At 47.2% G+C, this 22,714-nt stretch overlaps 1 protein-coding gene across 2 annotated transcripts in view; it reads right to left on the reverse strand.

Moving 5' to 3' along the window:
• The window catches only part of CDC5 (cell division cycle 5), a 45,025-nt gene that overhangs the window by 10,684 nt on the left and 11,627 nt on the right, over positions 1 to 22,714 (reverse strand). Inside the window, exon 3 of one of the 2 annotated variants that reach the window (XM_087390372.1) lies at positions 13,688 to 13,969. The exons of the other annotated variant lie outside the window; for it this stretch is intronic. Within the exon in view, the coding sequence (XP_087246498.1) occupies positions 13,688 to 13,969 (282 nt within the window). The remainder of the gene's footprint in view (positions 1 to 13,687; positions 13,970 to 22,714) is intronic. 2 annotated transcript variants of the gene reach the window in all.

Genomic DNA, 22,714 nt, shown 5'->3' on the forward strand with positions numbered 1-22,714 from the left:
GAATAGGCACACCCTTTGGCACCAAGCACCACCCTACAAAAGGGTACCTAGAGGGCCTAAAAAGGGCAACCAACCCTATACCCAAGGCCTAACCCTACACTATCCAAGGGTTCTCTAAACCCACGTTTTAATTTTTTGGCAACCACCAACCATCAAGGCGAAAATGAATCGCAATTTCCGTCTGCCTTCTCTGCTCCAAAACGGCTGTACATGTTTCTACCTTCTCCTTTGCAAACAGGCTGCGCCCTTCGTCAGGCTTCCATCCTGCCTCTTCTGGATCGTTTTCAGAAGCTGACTCTCTCTGGTTCATCGCCATACCCGCCTGTGACCAGTAGCCCTTGCTGCCCATCTCTCACGATTCAGACCAGCCTGCCTCTTGCTGCTCATCTCGCCACCCTCGCCATTGAACTGCGGCCTTTTGCTGCCTATCCAATCACACTCAAACAGGCCAAGCCCTGCTCTCCCATGGTACGCAGCAAATATCACAGCTTCAACACAGAAGACAGCGCCAGGTTCCACGCAATCTGCCCTCTTCTGTTAATCACCTCTGCCACGCCTCAATCAACCTTGAAAGTCTCACCATGCGCCTCTTAATCGATGGACCTCCGGACAAGAGATTTTCAAGCCTTGCTATGCAACTAATTGGTAGATCTAATCTATGCCAGTTCTTTCCATTCTATTTTCACAAGACACATAGATACCCAGAACCCGATATTCCTCACGAGTTTGCTGACCATCTTTGGAGAGACTTTTACCCCTCAGCTTCAGCATCTCCAAGGTACTCTCCACCTCCTTCAGCTCCCAGATATCCTCCTGCACAGGTTGTACCTTCCCCACGATAGTATTTACACTCTGAAGGCACTCCTTCTCCTGGATATCCTCCACTCCCAACAGCAGCTCCTTATCCCTTCTCAAATCCATGGACTCTGCAACCTACCCCTGTACTCTCACGAGCAGTAACACCCACTTCGGCATCACCAGTGTTACCTCAAACAGGACCTCCTTTGGTGGTTCCATCCTGCCTCGCCTACCCCTTCCAACAGCAGCAACCTCAGGGAGCAGCCCGGATCTTCTTCCAGGAATGGTACAAACTAGAGCGCAAGTTTGTACTCTTCTCACAGGGACCTCAGATATGTCGCAACGCTCGCGTGCAACCTCTCCGGAGATCAGCGACTCAAGTCCAAAAAAGACCCCTGAAGTCAACTTACAAGGCGAAGCACTACTTCAACTTCAAATTTCCCAGCTTCATGACAGCATCTCTGACTTGGTCCAGGAAGTCCAACAACTCCAAGATTCTCGTAGTACCACACATACAGAGGATGACGTGACGCCACCGGACAACTGTGTGGACTCGTTCCCAACTGAGGTAGAAAACATTGAACTCCGTACCCTCTACCGCTTACTCCAAGCTTCCAAAACTAAAAGACTTGACATTAAACTTCCGGAAGCCTACACTGGTCAACGAAATCGCCGAACAGTTGACCAATGGCTCGCAAGACTGCGCATGTACTTTGATACTGTTGACCTCACTGAAGGCAAAAAGATTGCCTTGGCAGCCTCCCTCCTCAAGGATACAGCTTTCCTATGGTGGCAACGACGCTTAAAGGACAGCAAAAGTGTGTTAACTTGGAAACGTTTTGAACACATGCTCCGTAAGCAGTTCATACCTGCCAATGCGGACTTCCAAGCACGTTCAAAACTCCGACAGTTGGAGCAAACGGGCTCCCTGTCTTCCTACATCTCTCAGTTCACCACATTGGTGCTGGAGATTGATGGTTTAATTGATGATGATTGCCTTCATGCTTTCATCTCAGGCCTACACCCCTCGTTACGCAATGATGTCCTCAAAGCAAACATGACCACCACAACTAGCGCTATTGCTTACGCAGAGCGCATTAACGATTTTCAAAACACAGGGAAGCAGAGTGCTGATAGAACACAAAACTCTACTATGGCTAAAGGTGCTCGCCCTCAAGATAACCCCAAGTTTAGAAAAAACTTGGGTAATCAAGATCAGCGACAGTCTCAAGATCCCCACACCCCGACATAAAGGTGCGGCCACTGACAAGAAGAACAACTCCAACACAAAAGGACTTTGTACCATCTATACAGGCAACCATAGATGGTTCGATTGTCCCAAGCGACCAAAGCAAAATTCCAATATGGAACCTAGCACTTCCCAAACAAAAGATGCTACCCCAGCACAAGACAAGAAAGGCAAAGTTGTTCGAATGGCAAATACCATCCACATGAGCCTTGCCAGCAACCCCGAACCTTCCCTGGCCACTCAAGTACTTTGTGTCCAAGGATCGATTCGTGGAACAACGGTCATTATCCTCATCTACAGTGGCTGCTCTCATAACTTCCTAGCTAGTTCTATGGTCGACAAACTTCAGTTGACCACCAGTCCTAGTCCCATGGACTATCATATTGAACTCGCAAATGGAACTATTTTCTTGTGCAACACCAGGATCAAAAACTTATCTTTTCGCGTCCAACATTATACGGACAAGTTGAACTTCGACATCATGCCTCTTTCTCGGTACGATGTCATACTTGGACAACAGTGGCTCTACGACTATCATCCATCAATCAGTTTTCGCAGCCATACTATCCAATTTGTCCACCAGGGAAAACTTATTGAGCTAACTGGTTCTAGGGTCTCTCCTTCAACCCCAGTTGCCTCTGCCCTATAAGTAAAGAAGTGGGTTTGTAAACGTCAAGTAAAGACTTCACTTCTGTTGGTTACAGCAGTAGAGGAGACACCAACAAAGGATCCTCCTAAATACCTCAACCAACCTTTTTTCCAGCCCTACCTGGATATTTTTCCACAGGAATTGCCAAAGCAGTTACCACATCGACGACCAGTGGATCACCCAATCGAACTTATTCCCGACAATAATCCACCGTCGAAACCTCTTTATCGGGTTTCTTACACTCAAAATGAAGAAATCCAAAGACAGGTGACCGAACTACTCAACAAAGGTCACATTCGGCCCAGTCGCAGTCCTTTCGGATCTCCTGTACTACTTGTGAAAAAAAAGAATAAGTCAATGCGCCTCTGCATCGACTACCGAGCCCTCAACAAGCTCACTATCAAAAACAAGAATCCATTGCCTCGCATCGATGACCTCTTCGATCAACTTCTACACGCAACACAATTCTCAAAGATTGATCTTCGTTCAGGTTATCATCAAATTCGCATACAAGACAGCTTTTCGAACAAAGTATGGACACTCTGAATGTTTGGTCATGCCTTTTGGGTTAAACAATGCCCCGGCCACATTCATGACACTAATGAACGATATCTTCAAGCCTTTCCTCATAAGTTCGTCATCGTTTACCTCGATGACATCCTCATTTTCAGCAGATCCCTACATGAGCACAAACATCTTCACCAAGTTCTTGAAGTTCTCCGCGCAAATTCTCTCTACATCAACGTTGAGAAGAGTGAGTTCTTCAAGACCCAACTCGAATATTTGGGACACGTTATTTCAGCTCAAGGCATCTCTGTGGATCCCAAGAAGATCGAGGTAGTCCAAAACTTGCCTACTCCTTAGAATGTTCATGATGTCCGCTCTTTTCTCGGATTGGCAAACTTCTACCATACAAAGGTCCATCAGTTTTCCAAAATCGCAGCTCCTATGTCCGAATTATTGAAAAGCACAATAGTTTTTCAGTGGCTTCCCGAAACAGAGTTAGTTTCCAACAACTCAAGCAAGCACTCACTACCACACCAGTTATGGCTATTGCCGACCCAAACCTTCCATTTGAGGTCATGACCGACGCTTCTGACTTCGCTACAGGAGCAGTCTTGATGCAAGAAGGCAGAGTTATTGCTTTTGACAACCATAAACATTCCGATATCCAAACCCGATACCCGGTTTATGATAAGGAGTTTCTTGCTGTTGTACATGCTTATCGCTCTTGGAAACATTATCTCATGGGAGCCGACTCGGTGGTCAAGACAAACCATCACTCTCTAAAGTATATCTTTACTCAGCCAGTCATGAACGCTCGACAAGCACGCTAGGTTGAGTTTTTGGCCAACTTTCACATGACCATTGAGTACATTCCAGGACTACGCAATGTAGTTGCAGATGCTCTCAGCAGGTTAACTCTAGCATTAGATATGGTAATCTCTACATTATCTGTGGATGTTCCGAATTCATTCAAAGGGAAGTATCTCAATGATAAACACTTCGGCACAGCAGTACAAGTTCTTTCAAAAGATCAACCTTCGATTTGCGAACAAAAAATTTTCTCATCCTATTCTTATACGGACGACCTTCTGTATTATCAAGATCGCGTCTGTGTACCACATGACAAGGATGTTCGACGTCTTTTGTTAAAAGAGCATCATGTAGTTCCTTATGCTGCCCATCCAGGCATCAACAAGACTTATAGGTTACTCAGTGCAACATACTACTGGCCTCAGATGAAAAACGACGTCATCAAAATGGTTACATCTTGCTTATCTTGGCAACAAATGAAAGCAAGCCGATGACTTCCAGGACTTCTTCAGCCTCTTCCAGTTCCAACTGAAAGGTGGGAAAGTATTTCCATGGATTTCATTACAACACTACCATGATCCTCCTCAAGTAATACTCAGATTATGGTAATTGTTGATCGATTGTCCAAAATGGCACACCTTGTTGCTTGCAAAAGAAGTGCACAGGCTCCGGACATCACCAAACTCTTCATACAACACATCTTCCGACACCATGGATTGCCCAAGAATATCGTATCCGACAGAGATCCTAAGTTTACCAGTCACTTTTGGATTTCATTGTTCGAATCTTTGACTACAACTCTACTCTTCAGTTCAGCCTACCACCCAGAATCACATGGCCAGACTGAAAGAGTCAACCAAGTTCTGGAAGAAATGCTTCGACATTATATTCAGTCATGCCTAGCAGCTTGGGAAGAGTATCTACCACTCCTTGAGTTTGCTTATATAACTCTTTCCATAGTGCCATCAGCATGACTCCATTCCAAGCAGCTTATGGACACACTCCGATTGTACCAACGAATTTTGTACTTCAACATCGAGTGGCCCTAGGTGATCAACTAGTTCAAGAAATGCAAGACATTCTACTCCAAGTCAAGGATCATATGCGAAAAGCGCAAGAGCGGTATCAACAGTCTGCCAACAAACATAGACATCACCTCGAATTTGACACTGGTGACATGGTGATATTATTTGTAGCCCCACATCGCTATAAGACGGTTAAGTCTGTGTTTCCTAAGTTGCGACCAAGATACTATGGACCTTTTTGGATCATCAAGAAAAATTCACCTTTAAGTTACAAATTGGAATTACCACCATCATGGGGTAAAATCCATCCGTCATTTCATATTTCTTGGCTCAAGACGTACATTCCAGGCGATGAAGCAGTTCCTCTTGCAGGTGATTATGTCCCAAAAATTGAAGACGATTATGTTCTCCTTATTCCTGAGAGTATTCTGGACCATCGACAGCGAGAGACTCCACATCAACTTATCACGGAATTCCTTGTTCTTTGGCGAGATCTGGACGACTCCGACGCTACTTGGCAATCTAATGAAGACTTACGACAGTATCCTGACATTTTACAGCAGTATTTTTAAAATTTACCGTGATATTTTCTACATCAGTTCATTATCTCCACCAGGGTCTTATTTTAAGTGTGATGGGATGTCACGATCTGTGACGTATTTCTTTCTCTATATCTTAGACTTATGGATGGTTTGATGAATGGACACTTGTGGAAGGGTATGCCCTTTCGACGACACACTTCCTATGAGGCACAACCCTTCACAAGAGACATTCTATTGAAGAGACACTCCCATTGTAATGTACCCTCTCATCAAGGATCACACCCTTCACAAGGGGTACACACCTCTTCATGCACATACACTTTGGAGTACACACCTTTTCATGTGTGACTCTTCACTCTCTATATAAGAGAGACCCAATTGTATGGATGACACACTACACATACTCAAGCAATACAAATATTCCTTCTTCTCTGCTATTTCAGTCTCCTTTCTGTTCCTTAGCACATTTCTAGATATAGTAAATCTAAGATTTCTTACAGAGAGGTTATTTTTGTTAGAATTATAGATAAAGTTCAGCAGTGACCAATGTAATTTAATAAGCTAGTTAGGGGCACTTTTCCCTCTTTAAGAGGTTTTTTTCCCTAACCGCAGTTAGTTCACTAACTATGGTTAGTGACTACTAAGGTTTTGTCACTAGGACAAAACCTTATCTCTCACTCTTTGAGTTGTACTCTTTACACTCTTTTATTGCAACTCAGCTCTCAAGCTTTCAGCTTCCAAGCTCACTCTCTTGCTCTCTCTCTCAATCTCTGATCTCACATTTGGTATCAGAGCCAAGTTCAACTCTCGCACCCAACCCATGAGCTCTTGCTCCTGTTATAGCTCCTGCTATCGCTCCTGCATCAACAACCGTACAACTCGAAGCAATACCTGCGCCGTCCGTACTGATCGTGGACGTCCGTACCTGCGCTGATCGTGCATACCTGTTGCTTCCGTACATTCCGTACAGATTCGTAAGGCCCTGCTACTCAAGTCCGTACCCTGTTGCCTCACATCCGTACTGTACCTGCGACGCCTTGCCACACGCAATTCGTCATCGTACAAGTCGTGTATCTTCGCTGTACCAAACCATACATACCGTACCGTACCTATTGCGACCTGCTGTATCTTCTGCATTATCATCACCGTACAGTCTTCGTTGGTCGTACAACCTGCGTCATCGCCGTACGTATCAGCTATACCTGCGCGTACATTCCGTACAGCAGGTCTTCATTCCTGCTACCATACAAGCTTGACTTCCGTACAGTACCTCCATACTGGTCCTGCTTCCGTACAGCAGGTAGTCCTCCGTACAATCCGTACAGGAGAAACTCGCAGGTGATCTTTAGCAGGCACATTTTGCAGACAGCCATTGTTTGGCTCAATTTTTTGGGAGTACATTTGGGGCATTTTGTTTGTTGCAGACATTGCAATCAAATTGCAGGATCTACTTCACAAATTTGGGGTATTTTCAGGTTCACAGTTACTTGCAAAGCAAACATTGCAGATAGATCTGCAAATTTGGTCTAAAATTTGGGGCCTTTGTTCAAAAATTGCAAATTTGGGGCTTTTAGTGAATTTGCCCCTTTCTGATTGCAATTTCAAGCTCGAAATTTGGGGCTTTCAGTTTTGCAGTACAATTTCTTGAAGAAATTTGGGGATTTTGTGATTACACTTCAATTTTGCAGTAAAATTATTTCTTTTGTAGACAAAGGGCAATTCTTGCAACATTTGGGGCTTTTGATCAATTTGCCCCTTTCCGGTTGCAATTTCAGGCCTATTTTGGGGCTTATGTGTTGGGAGAGCAATTTTGGAGATTTCAATTTATACTGCCTTTCTTGAAGTGTTTTGCAGCACTTTTGGCAGATTCTGGAGAGTTTTTTGATGCTTGGACAGATTTCTGACAGTGCAAGTACAGAAATCTGAGTTGCATTTACAGCCAGTGCTTGGCTGTGTTTTTTGGGAGTTGTGCATTTCATTCCCGGTAAGAGAATTCAGTTTTGTATCTGCTTAAATCTCTTTCTCAGATATGGCCCAGCAAAATCAGAATGACTTCCAGTTCGGTGGTCTTTCACAGGAAGACAAGTTGGATGGTACCAACTACTCCCTCTGGAGTTTTATGGTATGCAATATTCTGATTTCTCGCAATTTACGGGATTATGTGAATGGGGGTGAGATCCGACCAGCAGGTATGGCACCTAATACCCCTCCTCAGCAAGAAGGTGGAAGAGGTTGTGCACAGGGGGCAGTTGCAGAACAAGTTGTTGGTGCAGCTATAGCCACTACTCCAGATCAGAAGAGATGGGATTCACGGGATGCCTTAGCTTTGTCATGCATCTCTCTTTCAGTGAAAAGATTTATCATTCCGCATAACCGGTCGTGTAAGACCTCGAAGGCAGCGTGGGATATTTTAGAAAGCATGTATGCAGCCTGGAATGATGCAAGGGTATCTTTCTTGAAAAGAGAGTTAAGTAATACACATATGGAAGAGGGTGACTCCATGTCAGTCCACCTCACAAAGCTACAGGATCTCAGAGAGCAATTGTTAAACATAGATGAAATTATTCCTGATTCAGAGATGATTCCAACCACTCTGAATCCTTTTCCTGAGTCTTATCTCAGCTTTCATACCTCGCTGAACTTATCATTGAGGGGGGGTGCAAATCCTCTCACTTTTCATGAGTTGATAGGACTTCTGCTTCAGGAAGAGCAGACCAGGAAAAACTTGGCTTCACGTGCAGGTGAACAAGCTATGCTCTCAAAGTTTAAATCAAAAACAAAGGGACAGGCAAAGACATCAGTAAATCAGCCTTCCAGTGGGTCAGGACAGCCTTCACAAAAGGCTAAAAATGATGCAAGTAAGCCCAAGAAGAAGGGTTTTTGTCACTACTGCAAAAAGCCAGGTCATCACATTGCAGAATGCAGGAAAAGGCTTGCAAAAGAGAAGAAAAACAGCTCTGGTATAGCTATTTCAGATTCAGCTCCTCATGCATCTGACAGTGGGGATGCTGCAACCAACTTTGTTGGACAGGATTATGCCTTTTTATCTTGCATTTCAGATTCTAGGCTGGCTGCTCCAGATGCTCGGGATAGTACAGCCACTTGTAATGATGATACATATGCATTTTTGACTTGCAGTTATGACTCTTCTACGGATGGATCTGCTTTCAGTGTCAATGAAACACTAAACACTTGGTATTTTGACAGCGGTGCATCCAAGCACATCACTTCTAGGAAGTGTCTTTTTACTTCCTTGCATCCATCTCCTGTTGGTAAGAAAGTCACTTGTGCCAATAACTGATCATATTCAATACGTGGCACAGGAGATGTTGAGCTTACTGCCATTGATGGCTCAATTTTCAGACTTTCAGATGCTTTATATGTGCCTAGTATAACCAAAAATCTTCTTTCAGTGTCCACTCTTAACAGAGCTGGATTTCAAGTCATCTTTGAGGATGACAAATGTGCTGTCCGAGACAAGGAAGATGATTATGCCTTAAAGCTCTTGCAATTTCTACCCCTACAGCTGCCATGCAGAATGCAGAATTATGGCATGCCCGATATGGCCACATGCATTACAACAGCTTGATGACACTTCAGAAGCATTCCATGGTTGATGCATTGCCACCTCTTGAGATACCTCCTCCACATGCCTGTGAAGGGTGCATTTTAGGCAAGATGCATAGATTCCCCTTCAAGAAGGATGGTTCAGTCAAAGCTGTCCGCAAATTACAGCTTGTACACAGTGATGTCTATGGTCCCATGAGGACTCCATCATTGGGTGGTCATCTTACTTCGTTACATTTATTGATGATTACTCCAATTTCACTTGGGTTTTTGGGCTGAAGCGCAAATCAGAAGTCTTCATGGTGTTTAAACACTTTTCAACCATGGTTGAAAATGAAACCGGACTCAAGATACAGACATTGCGCACAGATAGAGGTGGGGAATACTTGTCTGCAGATGTTGATGCATTTCTGAAAGGCAAGGGTATTGTGCATCAGCTCACAGTCAGGCTGACCCCTCAGCAAAATGGCAAAGCTGAGAGGAAAAACAGAACTCTCATGGAGATGGACAGATGTATGCTGAAAAGCAAACACATGCCTCACAAATTCTGGCTTGAGGGTCTGATGTGTGCCAATTACATTTTGAATCGGGCTCCCACTAAGGCTTTAAAAGCAAAAACTCCCTATGAGGTCTAGAATGGGAGAAAGCCTTCAGTGGATCATTTCCGCGTCTTTGGATGCCTTGCTTATGCTCATGTGCCAGTTGAATTTAGGCACAAGTTGTCAGATAAAGCCATTAAGTGCATATTTGTTGGGTACAGTGCAGAAAGCAAGGGGTACCGTCTCTACAATCTTGCTACACGCAAGATCATTGTCAGTAGAGATGTGATATTTGCTGAAAATTCAGCTCACACTCAGGCTGAATTTCAAATGCCTTCTTCTTCAGAGGATGTCTTTGAGGGGTTGCTACCCATTGCCTTGGGTTCCCCTGCTGATATTTCTGATGCAAATCAGAATTTACAGCCACCTCCCGATGCTTTAGTTCCGCCACAGGATGTCTTGCCACCTCCACAGGCAGTGGAACAGGTGGTGCAGCAAGAAATTGCAGACATACATGCAGCAAAAACAGTCCCAAACTGGCTGTTACGGACTCTCAGGGAGAGTAAAATTGATGCTCCGTTACCTGGCAGGACTCGCAGTGCAGCAAGGCACATGGAAGGTGCTAATTCAGTGGAATCAGCATATGCAGGTATCTTCTTGATGAGGAGAAGCTTGCCACATTCGAAGAGGCAAAGGACAATGTGCATTGGATGAATGCCATGCACGATGAGTTGCAGTCCATTGAAAAAAATCAGACTTGGGATGTTGTAGACTTGCCACCAGGTAAACATGCCATTGGCACACGATGGGTTTTCAAGGTCAAACGGAAACCAGATGGCTCCATTGACAGATACAAGGCAAGCCTGGTTGCTAAAGGCTATGCTCAGAAAAAGGGCATAGATTATGAGGAGACATTCGCTCCTACATCCCAGATGACCACCATCCGATCAGTTATTGCAATGGCTGCACATTTTGAGTGGAATGTTCATCAGTTGGACATAAAAACAGCCTTCTTAAATGGGGACTTGTTGGAAGAGGTGTATGTCAAACAACCTCCAGGCTTTGAAATTACAGCAAATGCACTTCAAGTATGCAAGCTAAACAAAGCTTTATATGGGCTGAAACAGGCCCCTCGTGCATGGTATGCCAAGATTCATGCCTTTTTGACCAGCAAGGGGCTGCACAATAGTCCTACTGAGAGCACCCTCTACATCAAGATGGATGGGGGGGAAATTTTAGTCATCCTTCTTTATGTCGATGACTTACTGCTCACAGGGTCCAATGAAGACAAAATTGCAGATTTCAAAGCTGATTTGCAGACCAACTTTGACATGTCAGATTTGGGGCTGCTTCACTTTTATTTGGGGATCCAGTTCTCTCATGAGCCACGTGGCACTGTTATGTCTCAGTCCAAGTATGTGCAGAAACTCTTGGACAGATTTAACATGCATGATTGTAAGCCCATAGCCACTCCCATGGAGCCGGGGCTGAAACTCACAATGCATGATGCAGGAGAATTAGTTGATGCCACACTTTACAGTCAAGCTGTTGGATGCCTCATATATCTCTGCAACACTAGACCTGATATTCAATTTGCAGTATCTCAGGTGAGCAGGTACATGCACAGCCCAAAAACTATGCATTGGCAGGCAGTTAAGCGCATCTTCCGTTATTTGCAAGGCACTAAGTCTTTCGGCTTGCTATTTCCCAGGGGGGGTGACTTGCAGATGCATGCCTACAGTGATTCAGATTGGGCTGGTGATTATGACACTAGGCAGTCCACTAGTGGCAATTGTTTCTTTTTGGGTAAATATTGCATTTCCTGGCTGAGCAAGAAACAATCTACAGTGGCTACCTCATCATGTGAAGCTGAGTACAAGGCAGCTTTCACAGCAACAGTTGAATGTGTCTGGCTGCGACGTCTATTTGCTGATCTTCATCTGTCTTTGGAGGGTCCTTCTCCAATTCTCACAGATAGTCAGAGTGCCATTGCAGTGGCAAAGAATCCAGTGTTTCATGCTCGCACGAAGCACATTGAGGTTCACTATCACTACGTCAGAGAGAAGTTGCATGCAAGAGAGATAAGTATGATCTTTGTGTCCACACATGACAACGTTGCCGATATTTTCACCACTACCACGCGAAAAGTTTGAGGCATTTCGCAGTGCCCTGAACTCATATCCGTTTGGTGATTGATCAGCCTTGTACATGACATTGGCACTGCAGGGGGGTGTTAGAATTATAGATATAATTCAGCAGTGACCAATGTAATTTAATAAGCTAGTTAGGGGCACTTTTCCCTCTTTAAGAGGTTTTTCCCCCTAACCGCCGTTAGTTCACTAACTATGGTTAGTGACTACTAAGGTTTTGTCACTAGGACAAAACCTTATCTCTCACTCTTTGAGTTGTACTCTTTACACTCTTCTATTGCAACTCAGCTCTCAAGCTTTTAGCTTCCAAGCTCACTCTCTTGCTCTCTCTCTCAATCTCCGATCTCACAATTTCTCGTTTGTGGCCTCGGCCCTCGCCTTTGGATGAGCTTGCGCCCGCACAAGATCTCCTATTTCTTCTGGCTGATGGCTCATAGGGGTCTTCCCATTGGCCCCTAGCTGAAGCAGATACGGGTAGATGGCAAATGCATTGCTTGAGCGGACGATGTTCTAGAGACCACCGTCATTGCATGTGAGGTTGCCTGGTCGCACAGCGAATTTGGTTGGCACCCCTGGCTAGCACGCAAAGGATGAGAAGGGACTTCACTTGGGGGATGGCAACCTGGCTCACAGAGGAAGGACGTGCCTTTGCAATCGATCATGCCATCTAGGAGCGCGGTACTTCAAGTTTGAGAGCCACCACCGAAAGGCGGGAGCGCTTCTGCTAGGCATGGCCGACAGGAATCTTCTCCAGACTTTCCGCGAGGGGTATGTGCTAGACGTATAGACCACCACCCTAGTTGCTAGCTCATGTTTCGGAATCTCTCTAGGCGGTGAGCCATGAGATCCGAAGGTGGCTTTCCTATAGCTGGCAACCTGTTTTTCTTTTGTACTTTCATCAAAAGCTCCTTTTTGAAGCTGTTTGTATGGTGTTTTCAAGCATTAATAGAATTTACCTTTTTCTAAGAAAAAAAAAAAAGGGACTAGCTATTAGGACCTCACCAAAGGCTTCAACAGCACATAGCCAAGGGTGTAAGTCATTCTATGAACATAGCCTTGTTAACATACAGTTGTTCATGATTATTGCTACATATAATTCATCAAAGCTGCGAAGACAAGATTATTACATTGACACGCTGATTGGCTAGATGAGTTGATGTTTGCCGGATTAGAGTGGTTGAACTCTGTAGCAGAAAAAAACTCTTCCACTGGTTACCAACACGAATGAGCACAAAGGAAGAAGACGTAACGGAAGGTTAAATGAAAGCCAGCCTAGCAATCATATACCTAGAAGAATTCGGGAACATTCCCAAACTCATCCTCTAAAAACACAACATAGTGCAGTTTCAATCTCACGATAGTCACTCATAAGATTGAAAACCATAAACTCCATCACGCATAGCAGGGACTAGCTACTATGACATCCCCACTAACGTCATCAGCGCCCAACAGTGGGTGTAGACCATACTATAAAAATATGCTCACACAAACAAATCCACACACCCACACATACTTGAGCATCAATTTATACAAAGTCTTCATCCTGAGTTTCTGTCGGCACTCCGGAGGTGAAGGGCAAACTCAGCCATGACGAAGGCTAGCACTAAACATATTAAACAAAGATTATCATGTAAGCAATTTATTGATTTCTATAAGGAGGGTACCAGCCATAAGGGTAATGACATCAAGCATGGGACACTTCAAAGATTGGTTGACGATGCGATTACTCACACAGATGTCTGAACCAGCCAACTTACCTTTAGAAGCTAAGGTGTATGCCACCTGAAATGATTTCAAAGAACCGTTCTTTACATCCTAGAAAACAAGCGTTGCCAAGGAAAAGAAGGATACCTGATAACCCTGGGTAAGGACCTTCAACTTTTGCTCTAACCGAACTGCTTTTTTAGTTTCCCCTTCCATTTGCTTTTTCACAACTTCAAAATCATACTGCAAGGCAGATAATCTATCATTGCTGCTGGCAACACTTGCAAGGCCGTAGCTATGTCGAGTAGGAAAGTACATCATGTCTTCTGCACAAGCATCCCTAGCTTCTGCATAATCATCAATGCTTGCATCATCATGTCCCATTGCCAATCTCAAGAAAGCTGACTCCTCTTCTATTAATTTGGAAGCCTGAGCAAGGGCAATAAAAAACAATCAAAGACCGCCAAAACCACTTAATTGACACATGGAAGCTGTAAAACAACAAAGCAAACAAGACATCCATATTTTAAAAAATATGCTAACGTTAACCTTAACACACCCATTCGATCAATATATGACTAGTTGTATGCATCCATACGCACTCGCATACATATATACAAGCTATGTTCTCCAAACTTTCCCCGCCCTCCGGCATGCCTTCGATCACCTCTTCAACCTTGCTATTGGTTCGTTTCAAGCCCACCCCCCACTAGAGCTCTCGCACGACTTGCTGCAGGAGTCAGAAAGCTTTGTGGCTGCTCGCACGCTCAAGACCAACGTGGGTAGGCACCATTGCTTGGCGCCTCCCTGAGCCCAACTTTCGCTCCATTTGAAGCAGCCTTTGTTGGGGGCCCACTGGTGCGCCTAGCTGGCCTTGGACTTTCGTTGGCAGCTCAAGCTTGGAGCGGCCTTCCCCTTGTCATTTCGTGCAAGCAAGCCAAGAAGAACCATAGGCAGCGTGCTAGACTCAAAGAGAAGGGACATCTGGCACGCAATTGCGGGAGAGGCCAAGCAGAGCTCCTTCTCACCCCATCCGGAGCAGAGAGCAATGCGTTCGGAGAGAGCCCAACATGCTTCAGATCAGCAGATGGAGTCCCAGACTCCTTGGATTGAGCCCTCTAAGGGGAAGTGCACCAAAGTGTGGAAAAAGAAGAAAAGAAGCAAGCAGGCCAAGAAGAACCGCAGGCACGGTGCTAGACTCAAAGAGAGGGCGCGAGTAGAACGTGAGGCAACTTCCCACGCTCAAGGAGAGCAGTCAAGGAGCGTCCCCTTTGATCCCCTTGAGGATGAGACCTTCAATGATATTCTAAAAGATGCCCCAACGGTAGAAGCCCAGGGCACACACGCACTTGCTCACCAACAAGGCACTCGTGTAGCAGTGAGGCACTCAGGATTCCAATCTCTCAACGGCCCCTGCCCTTGGCATTCGGCCCCCTCGGGCGCAGCCGCCTCCCCCCCCCTTGCCTCCTCCCGCTCCTCTTACTGTAGCCACCATGACTACTCGCCCCCAACCCCCCTCTAGGATAGGGAGAGCTCATATGCCCCTTTAGAGGACTTGTAGGAGAGCATATTAGGCCCAAAACAATGAGCTGGTAGGGCCAGGCAGCGGGTCTGCACGCTATGTACGCTGGGGACGGTTGAGACAGAGGAGCATTTTCTTTGTGTTTGCCCAGCCTACTATGAGATCCGGGGGCGTTATCACTGTCTCTGCCTGGAGGGGAGTGGCTTCAGTCCCCTATCACAACTGATCCATTTCCATGACCAAGTCTGTATCGGGCTCTATCTACGTTGGCACAGGGAGACGCTACTATGACAGATCGGCGTTGGTTTGCCTGTGGTGCAGCTTTCCAGAGACCTTTGTAATCAGCCGCTTGGCTTCCAATGAATGTTAAATAAAAAACGCAAGGGGCGCCAACGTTTGGGGCCAATGGGTGTCCTTGTTTTTGAGTAGGAGCGTTCTAGCTCCCCTGTGATTTAATCTGATAATTATTTGTCAAATTACTGTGTATGCTGTAATTAAGTGGATCCTACCTGTTATAATCATGCACCATAGATGGAAGCCACTTAATTACAGCATACACAGTAATTTGACAAATAATTACAGCATATACAGTCATTTGACAACCAGGATCCATTTAATTACAGCGTACACAGTAATTTGACATAATTATGCACCACAGATTAAATCGCAAGGGAGCTAGAGCGCTCCTGTTCAGATACAAGGACACCGATTGGCCCAAACGTTGGCACCCCTTGCGTTTTCTATTTAACATTCATTTGAAGCCAAGCGGCTGATTACAAAGGTCTCTAGGAGGCTGCACCACATGCAAACCAACGCCCGCAGACTCCCCGTCCAGCACACCCTGTAATTCCTTGCTCAACTCCAAATGTCGAAATGGCATCCAATTACTAGACAACCCTGCGTCCTCAGAGACATCCGAAGCATGCAACAGAGACCCCAAAAGCATCCACTGTCTGTGCCACACCTGCAATTGCACAACCAAGTGCCAAACCAGCCAGACACGGCTGCACAATTGCAAGAGAGCTCTCACACAGCCAGATTCTGGTGCAATCAAACCAAATCGCTATCCCAAAACAGGTCGAAAGGAGCCTTCATGGTCACAAACCACTGCATAAACCCACCTTCCCCGCGAGGAATCAATTCCAAACGCAATAACCAGCCTACAACAAGTCCAAAAACGGCAAAAGTCCTTCGCCAAGAATCCTTTGAAAACAGGTCACCGGGGCTGGAAAACCCTAAATCCAGCGAGAAACGGTAGATCCAGCTCTGGCCTGGCCTAGTCATGACTGCGGGTGAGGTAAGTGGTAATGTCCTGCCATGGTGGGTGAGACCTGAGGAGGGCAGGGGAGTGACCGGAAGAACATCATCAGGGAAATCACAATCTGCCTCGAAGGGGATGGATGGAGAGGCGACTCCTGCATGAGCAACTGATGGCAAAGCTCCAGAGGCTGGCCCAAGAGGGAATGGCTCAGAAACCTGTGCTACAGATGTGGGTGGAGCAAGAGTGGGAATGGGGACTGGAGATGCAGATGTGGGGGGAGCAAGAGTGGGAATGGGGACTGGAGATGCAGATGTGGGGGGAGCAAGAGTGGGAATGGGGACTGGAGAGGAAGAGAGGACAGAGACTGATGCAGCAGAGGCCGAGGATGCTGGGGCCGCACGAAGGGCCAGTGGAGCTGATCTCAAGTGGGGGATCATAGGAGCGGAGGGTGGGCAGTGAGGAGAGGATGAAGTATGTGAAGGTGGAGGAAAAAGTGCAGGCGTTGCAGCCCGCCACTGGTGCAAGAGGTAGGTGAGGTGAGGTCCACAAGTACAGGTGTGTGTGCTTCGGCGTGTGCGATTTCGAACAGTGGCCCGGAATGTTGAATAAAAGAGGATGCAAAATCATACTGAGTGATGGTGAAGAGAGCATTAAGAGCAGGACGGATACCTTTCGTGATGTAGTAATGCCCGGGTGCTAAATAGAAGCGAGTGAAGAAGTAGCGTGTGATCACTGCTTCTCTGCTTCCACCTTCCAAAACCTTTTTGCAATCATATCCCCTCCTGTTGGGTTTGCACTGTGAAAGGAATGAAAGGAGATGTGGTGAATCGTCGGAAGGAGGCTGAATAGGGAGAGTAGGGAGCCCCATGTACTGTGAGACCAAATTGGGTGTGAGAAGCTGCCTGGAGCCCATGAACTCAAAAGTGTCTGTGACATAGTCATAAGATCTGATGAATCTTGTACATAGTTCCACATCCACCGGAGGGAAGATGACCTTGTCGAACTCAGTTAGACTGAGGGTCTGGATCTCGGAAGATGTCAATACGGAGGATAGTTTGAGGTTCGGATCAAGAAGAGGTTTAAACATAACCCGAACGTGGGAGAGGGGAGGGGTGGTTACCGAAGGGCTCTGTATCTCTGTTGGCCCACCCGACCCTTCTGAATGTGGTCTCCGTGTAGAGGGGGTGTAATCTGAGCCCCCATGGTCGGAAGAGGAGGCACTGGAGCTCTGAGAGTGGAAAAGAACCCCCCGCTGCTGTCTTGATTGCGGTGGCTCTCCATCCAAGATGATAGTGATCTCCGGACCAAGATGGGAATGTATCACTGATGAAGTCGGTCTTGCTAATGAAGTCGGCCCTACCGATGAAGTTGGCCTTGCTGATGAAAGTAGCTCTGCTGATGAAGTCGGCCTAGCTGATGTAGTCGGCCCTGCTAAGGCTGTAGGCATGGGTGAGGTCATGTGCACTGCAGAGGCTGCCTGAGACGTCATGGCGGTATAGAAAGGAATGAAGAGCTTATCTCTGGGCAACCGTGGCTTATACTTGGACTTCTTCTCGAGCATGAAGAAGAACAAGAGGTAAAGTGTAAGCTAATGACGAAGCAGGAAAGGAAGCTGATGACGAAGCAGAAGGTGAGTGATGACAAGGCAAGAAAGGAAGCAGGAAGGGAAGGGGAGCTGGTGACGAGGTAGGGGAGCTGTTGTCGAGGGCTTGAAGCAGGAAGGGAAGGGGAGCTGGTGACGAGGTAGGGGGGCTATTGTCGAGGTGTTGGCAAGCCCGCTGAGATAGAACGAGATAGTGGGGCAGGTGGTGACAAGAGGGGGAGCTGATGGTGATGAGAAGGGAAGCTGATGGAGAAGCATGGAGGCTAGAAAGGAAGCAGGAAAGGAAGGGGCGTTAATGACGAGGCAAGAAGGAAGTTGGCCAGATGATAACGAGAAGGGGAGTCGATGACGAGGTCCAGAGAGGAAGCTGGCGAGGTGCTAGTGAGGAGGGGAGCTGGCCAGGTGATAACGAGAAGGGGAGTCGATGACGAGGTCCAGAGAGGAAGCTGGCGAGGTGCTAGTGAGGAGGAGAGCTGGCCAGGTGATAACGAGAAGAGAAGTCGATGACGAGGTCCAGAGAGGAAGCTGGCGAGGTGCTAGTGAGGAGGGGAGCTGGCCAGGTGATAACGAGAAGGGGAGTCGATGACGAGGTACAACAACAGCCCAAAAAGCAAGCAGAAAATAGGTCGAAATCTCTGTAGACAGGTCCTGTTCAGCCATAAACAATTCGCAGCACCTGGTAGCAGCTCCTATAAACAATTCGCAGCACCTTGTAGCAGCTCCTGGACAGCCTGAAGGTAGACTAGGACACCTGTAGCAGCTACCTGGCAGCCTCCTGGTTAGTTGCGAAATCCCCAGATAGGCTCTTGGTCAATTGCGAAATCACGAGGCAGGCTCCTGGGTAGCTCCTTGCAGGTGGCGATGCTCCCTTGCAACTCCTGGCAGGCTCTGGCAGGTGGCGAATTCCTCTTGCAGCTCTAACAGGCTTTGGGAAACCTCGCAATCTGCTCTGACTCCTTTTGGGGCTGTTTCTGGCCTTCTAGATCCAAAAGAAGACCCCTTTGCTAAAAATAGCAATTTTTAATTGCACCACTCTTTTGGCCCCTCGTTGCACACTTTGGCCCTAGGAACTAATTGCCTAGTAATTGTGCGCACATTCACAATTCCCAAGGGCCCACTAGGAAATTTTAACTCCCCAAGTCTCGCACACATGGCCGGACCCTTGCGCCCCAGATGCTCAAGGCAATCACGCGCAAATTACGAGAGTCGCAAATCAAAAATCGCATAATTTCACGTCCTCGTGACACAGAGAGAGAGAGAGAGAGAGAGAGAGAGAGAGAGAGAGAGATTAATGTCCGCGGGAGGCCTCGTGGGCCTATGGGACAAAAGTGCGGAATCAATGTAAACTCATACAAGCCATTGTGGGTTGGAGCGAAGGGCTCGCTAAGGCCCTCGCTGAGTACTAGAAAACACATAAACTGAAATACTAATGTAGTACATCATATCAAGTCAGGCCAAAAAAGTCAAATAGTGTGTAACATGAGTGAGGCATGTCAGGCACTCAAGGCCAATGCCCATGTATCCAAGCTCTGTAATAGCTCTCTGGTGTGAGGCAAAGAGCTCACGTATCTGCATCCGTCGAGCTATCTGGCACTGTGGTGGGGGGCGTGGTCTCCTCGATCTCTGGATCCGATGGGCTATGTCAAGTGTAATGCCACGTCTCTGTTGCTTGCCTCTAAGGAGAGCTGAGATAGGTCGAACCTCAATCGTGTGTGCTCTGGTCTCCTATCGCATGTGAGATCCCCGTGTCCCTCATCCAGTAGTGGTGTCGTGTTGACTCCCTCTACTGACCCATCTATCTCTCATGTCAGCTAGCTCCTCCTCCTCTACTCCCGAGTGCCTTGGAGTTGACTCAAATGCATAGAAGTCGGTGACTTGCCTCTGCGTTCGATCCACCTCAATGTCCTATGAGGTCGTGGTCGCATCCTGCTGCTCTGCGATCCGTCCCAGTAGTGTGTCTCTGTGTCTCCGCATCTCCATCAGGTAGAGCCCAATACATATCTGATCCTGGAAGTGGATCAATCGTGAGAGTGGGCCAAACCCGTGTCCCTCCCGAAAAAGGCAATGGTAGCGCCCTTGGATCTCATAGTAGGCGGGACACATACAAAGAAAGTGCTCCTCGGTCTCGACCTGACCCATCGTGCATAGTATATAAGTCCGCTGCTCTCAAGGTTGCCTGCAACTCTCCCTGCCTCAATCCTCTGCTGATGGGAGGAGACTCGCATTTGTCCAATGGCAATCCTCAGTGCATGTGAGACTCCTCTGTCCTCAAGACACTGGGGTCTGATGATGAGGCCATCCTCCAATACTCTCAAGAAATGGTCATAGTAGACCTGGATCTTGGTGGGGAACTCTTGGCCCCATCCCCCCCAAGTCCGAAATGTGTGAAGCTGGAGGAGGTCTAATCGTATGATGCGGTTAATCTCATCTCGCGGAATCAACTCGGGGGGTACATCCATGCTTTACTGAAAAGGGGGGAGCCTGTCCATCTAAATGCCATGACTGGCAAACCAAGCAGAGATGCGTGCATACCATGCTGTATCAAACCCACTTTCTGCTAGTCGGATAGAGGATTCCAATGCCAGTCTCGGTGGCCTCTCACGAGGTAGGTCCCAGACTCTATGGAGGGAGGTCACTGTCTGAAAGGTGGCATCCATCTAAAGAGGGGTCATAGCAAACTTTGCTTGTACTATCTGATGGGGGACTGAGGGCTTACTATGAATCATCTTGGATCCCATGATTATCTATAGCCGTTCAAATCTCTTCCACTCTGCTGCTGAAATATCACACCCCCAGAACGGTGTTGCATACATGGCAGTTGGTCTCACTGGGGTGTCGAAAAGCTAGCACTTCGTCGATGGGTCCTCGAAGTGCACCTGGAAACACTGTCGCTCCAGCCGGGCCAAAGCACCATACCTCGTGTGAGGCATGCTTGAGTTGCATGGATCATCATGAAAACTGGCCTAGTGAAAACTGCACCAGTATGTGTAGGACTGCTCAATCTCTACTGGCTGACCTTGGTAAGTGAAGCTATGTCGATGGAGCACTGGGCATGAGGTATTGAAGATCATAACCTTGGTCTTCCCAAGGTTAACTGCCAGATCTCTCTTTGTGCAGAACACCTCGAGGGCCTCCAGATGTCTCTGTAATCCCTCTACTGAGGAGGACAGCAGGACTATGTCATCCGCATATAGTAGTATCGGTGCCAACAAATCAGCCAGCGGTGACCCCTTGCCTCCCAGGCGGCCTATGAAGGTTGTGATCTCATCAATGTAGAGGCCGAAGAGAGTCGGTGAGAGAGGGCATCCGTGCTTCACCCCAATCGTGCTCTCCACCCAGCTTGATAGGCCTCCTGGGGCACAAACTCGTCCCTCGATGGACTCATATAGGCTCATCACCCCCCAAATCAAAACCTTTGGGATTTGCATCTCCTGATCATGTGGGATCGTGGGACAGTATCGAAAGCCTTCCGAAAGTCTACAAAGCAAGCATAGACTTTCTGATACCTCGACCTCGCCTCCTCAATGATAGCCCTCAGAGTGAAGATGTGGTCTAGGGTGGAATGCTGTCTATGAAATCCTGCCTGTCCTAGAGCATGCTGCCCATGTGCCTCTATGTGACTGCTGATCTTTCTCTCTAGTACAGATCCATAGATCTTGGTCAGAGTGTGGCCAATCATGAGAGTGCAGTAGTTCCCAGTGTCCATGGGGTCACTTGCCTTGTGTATTGGGACGATGGTGGTAGTGCTCCAAGAGGGTGGAAAGCGGTGGCATATGGCATGGTTGAACATCTGTGCTAGGATCGGGGCCAAAACCTCGTGCCCGTGTGCAAAATGCTCCGTCCGTAGCCCCTCGTGATCTGTGCTCTTCGGTTATGTAGCCGACGGAGTGCCGCCTGCACATTCTGTGCAATGAACAAGTAACAAGTGGCAGGTCTGGGCATAGCGGACATATTAGGTAGTGCCTGCATCGGAACATCATAGAGAGAGCATGCGTATGTGCGCCAAACACCTGGGTCTACGATGGGGATAGGCGGCTTCCTCTCCGATGGGAGCCCCAGAACCACTGAAATGAGGGGTCTCAAATGTGATCTGAAGGGGATGGCCACTCCTTCGGAGCCACGCACTCCACTGTTCCCCCTCATTTCCTTCCGGTGAGAGAGAGAGAGAGAGAGAGAGAGTTTATTAAAGTCTTAGGAAGACCATGGGTCTATGAGACTGTGAAAATCTTAGTACAAATGAGCTATGAGGGTGGAGCATCTAAAGGAGCATCCACACCAATGCATAAGTACTAAGTACAACAAAGTCATGCCGGTGGTCCACTACATATCAATCTCATCATCATCATCAGGACATCAGGGTGGTGGATGAGGTCATGGAAGCATGAAATCGGCGATAGTGTTGACCACTTAAGGGTGCGGCCCCTATGACGTCTCTTGGCCATAGCTCTGCGCCTAACCAGGGCTACAGTAACCCTTGTTGGCCAGACTCCAATGCTAAACATGGAGGGAATATCCCCAAGTGTAATCTGCGCGTCATCCCTCTGTTTGAGCTGTCCCCTCTGTCTCAGCTATCGAGTCACTGGCTCCTAGTCGCAATCATGTCGAGGCCTCATCTCGTGGGGGTCCAAGTGATACGGCTTAAAGAACTCCGTGATAGAACTGTGAGAGGGGTTTGCCAAGGAAGAAGAAGTCCACTCCTGTCTCCTTGATCGGAGTATCCTCTTGCGGTACCTGACTACCTCATGAATGAAGCTTGCTAAGCATCTCTGATTTGGATAGGAGAGGAAT

This window comes from Dipteris shenzhenensis, chromosome 19 (genome assembly GCF_047967505.1).
Source record: "Dipteris shenzhenensis isolate YYH24624 ecotype China chromosome 19, Dip_SZ_1.0, whole genome shotgun sequence".
NCBI lineage: Eukaryota > Viridiplantae > Streptophyta > Polypodiopsida > Gleicheniales > Dipteridaceae > Dipteris > Dipteris shenzhenensis.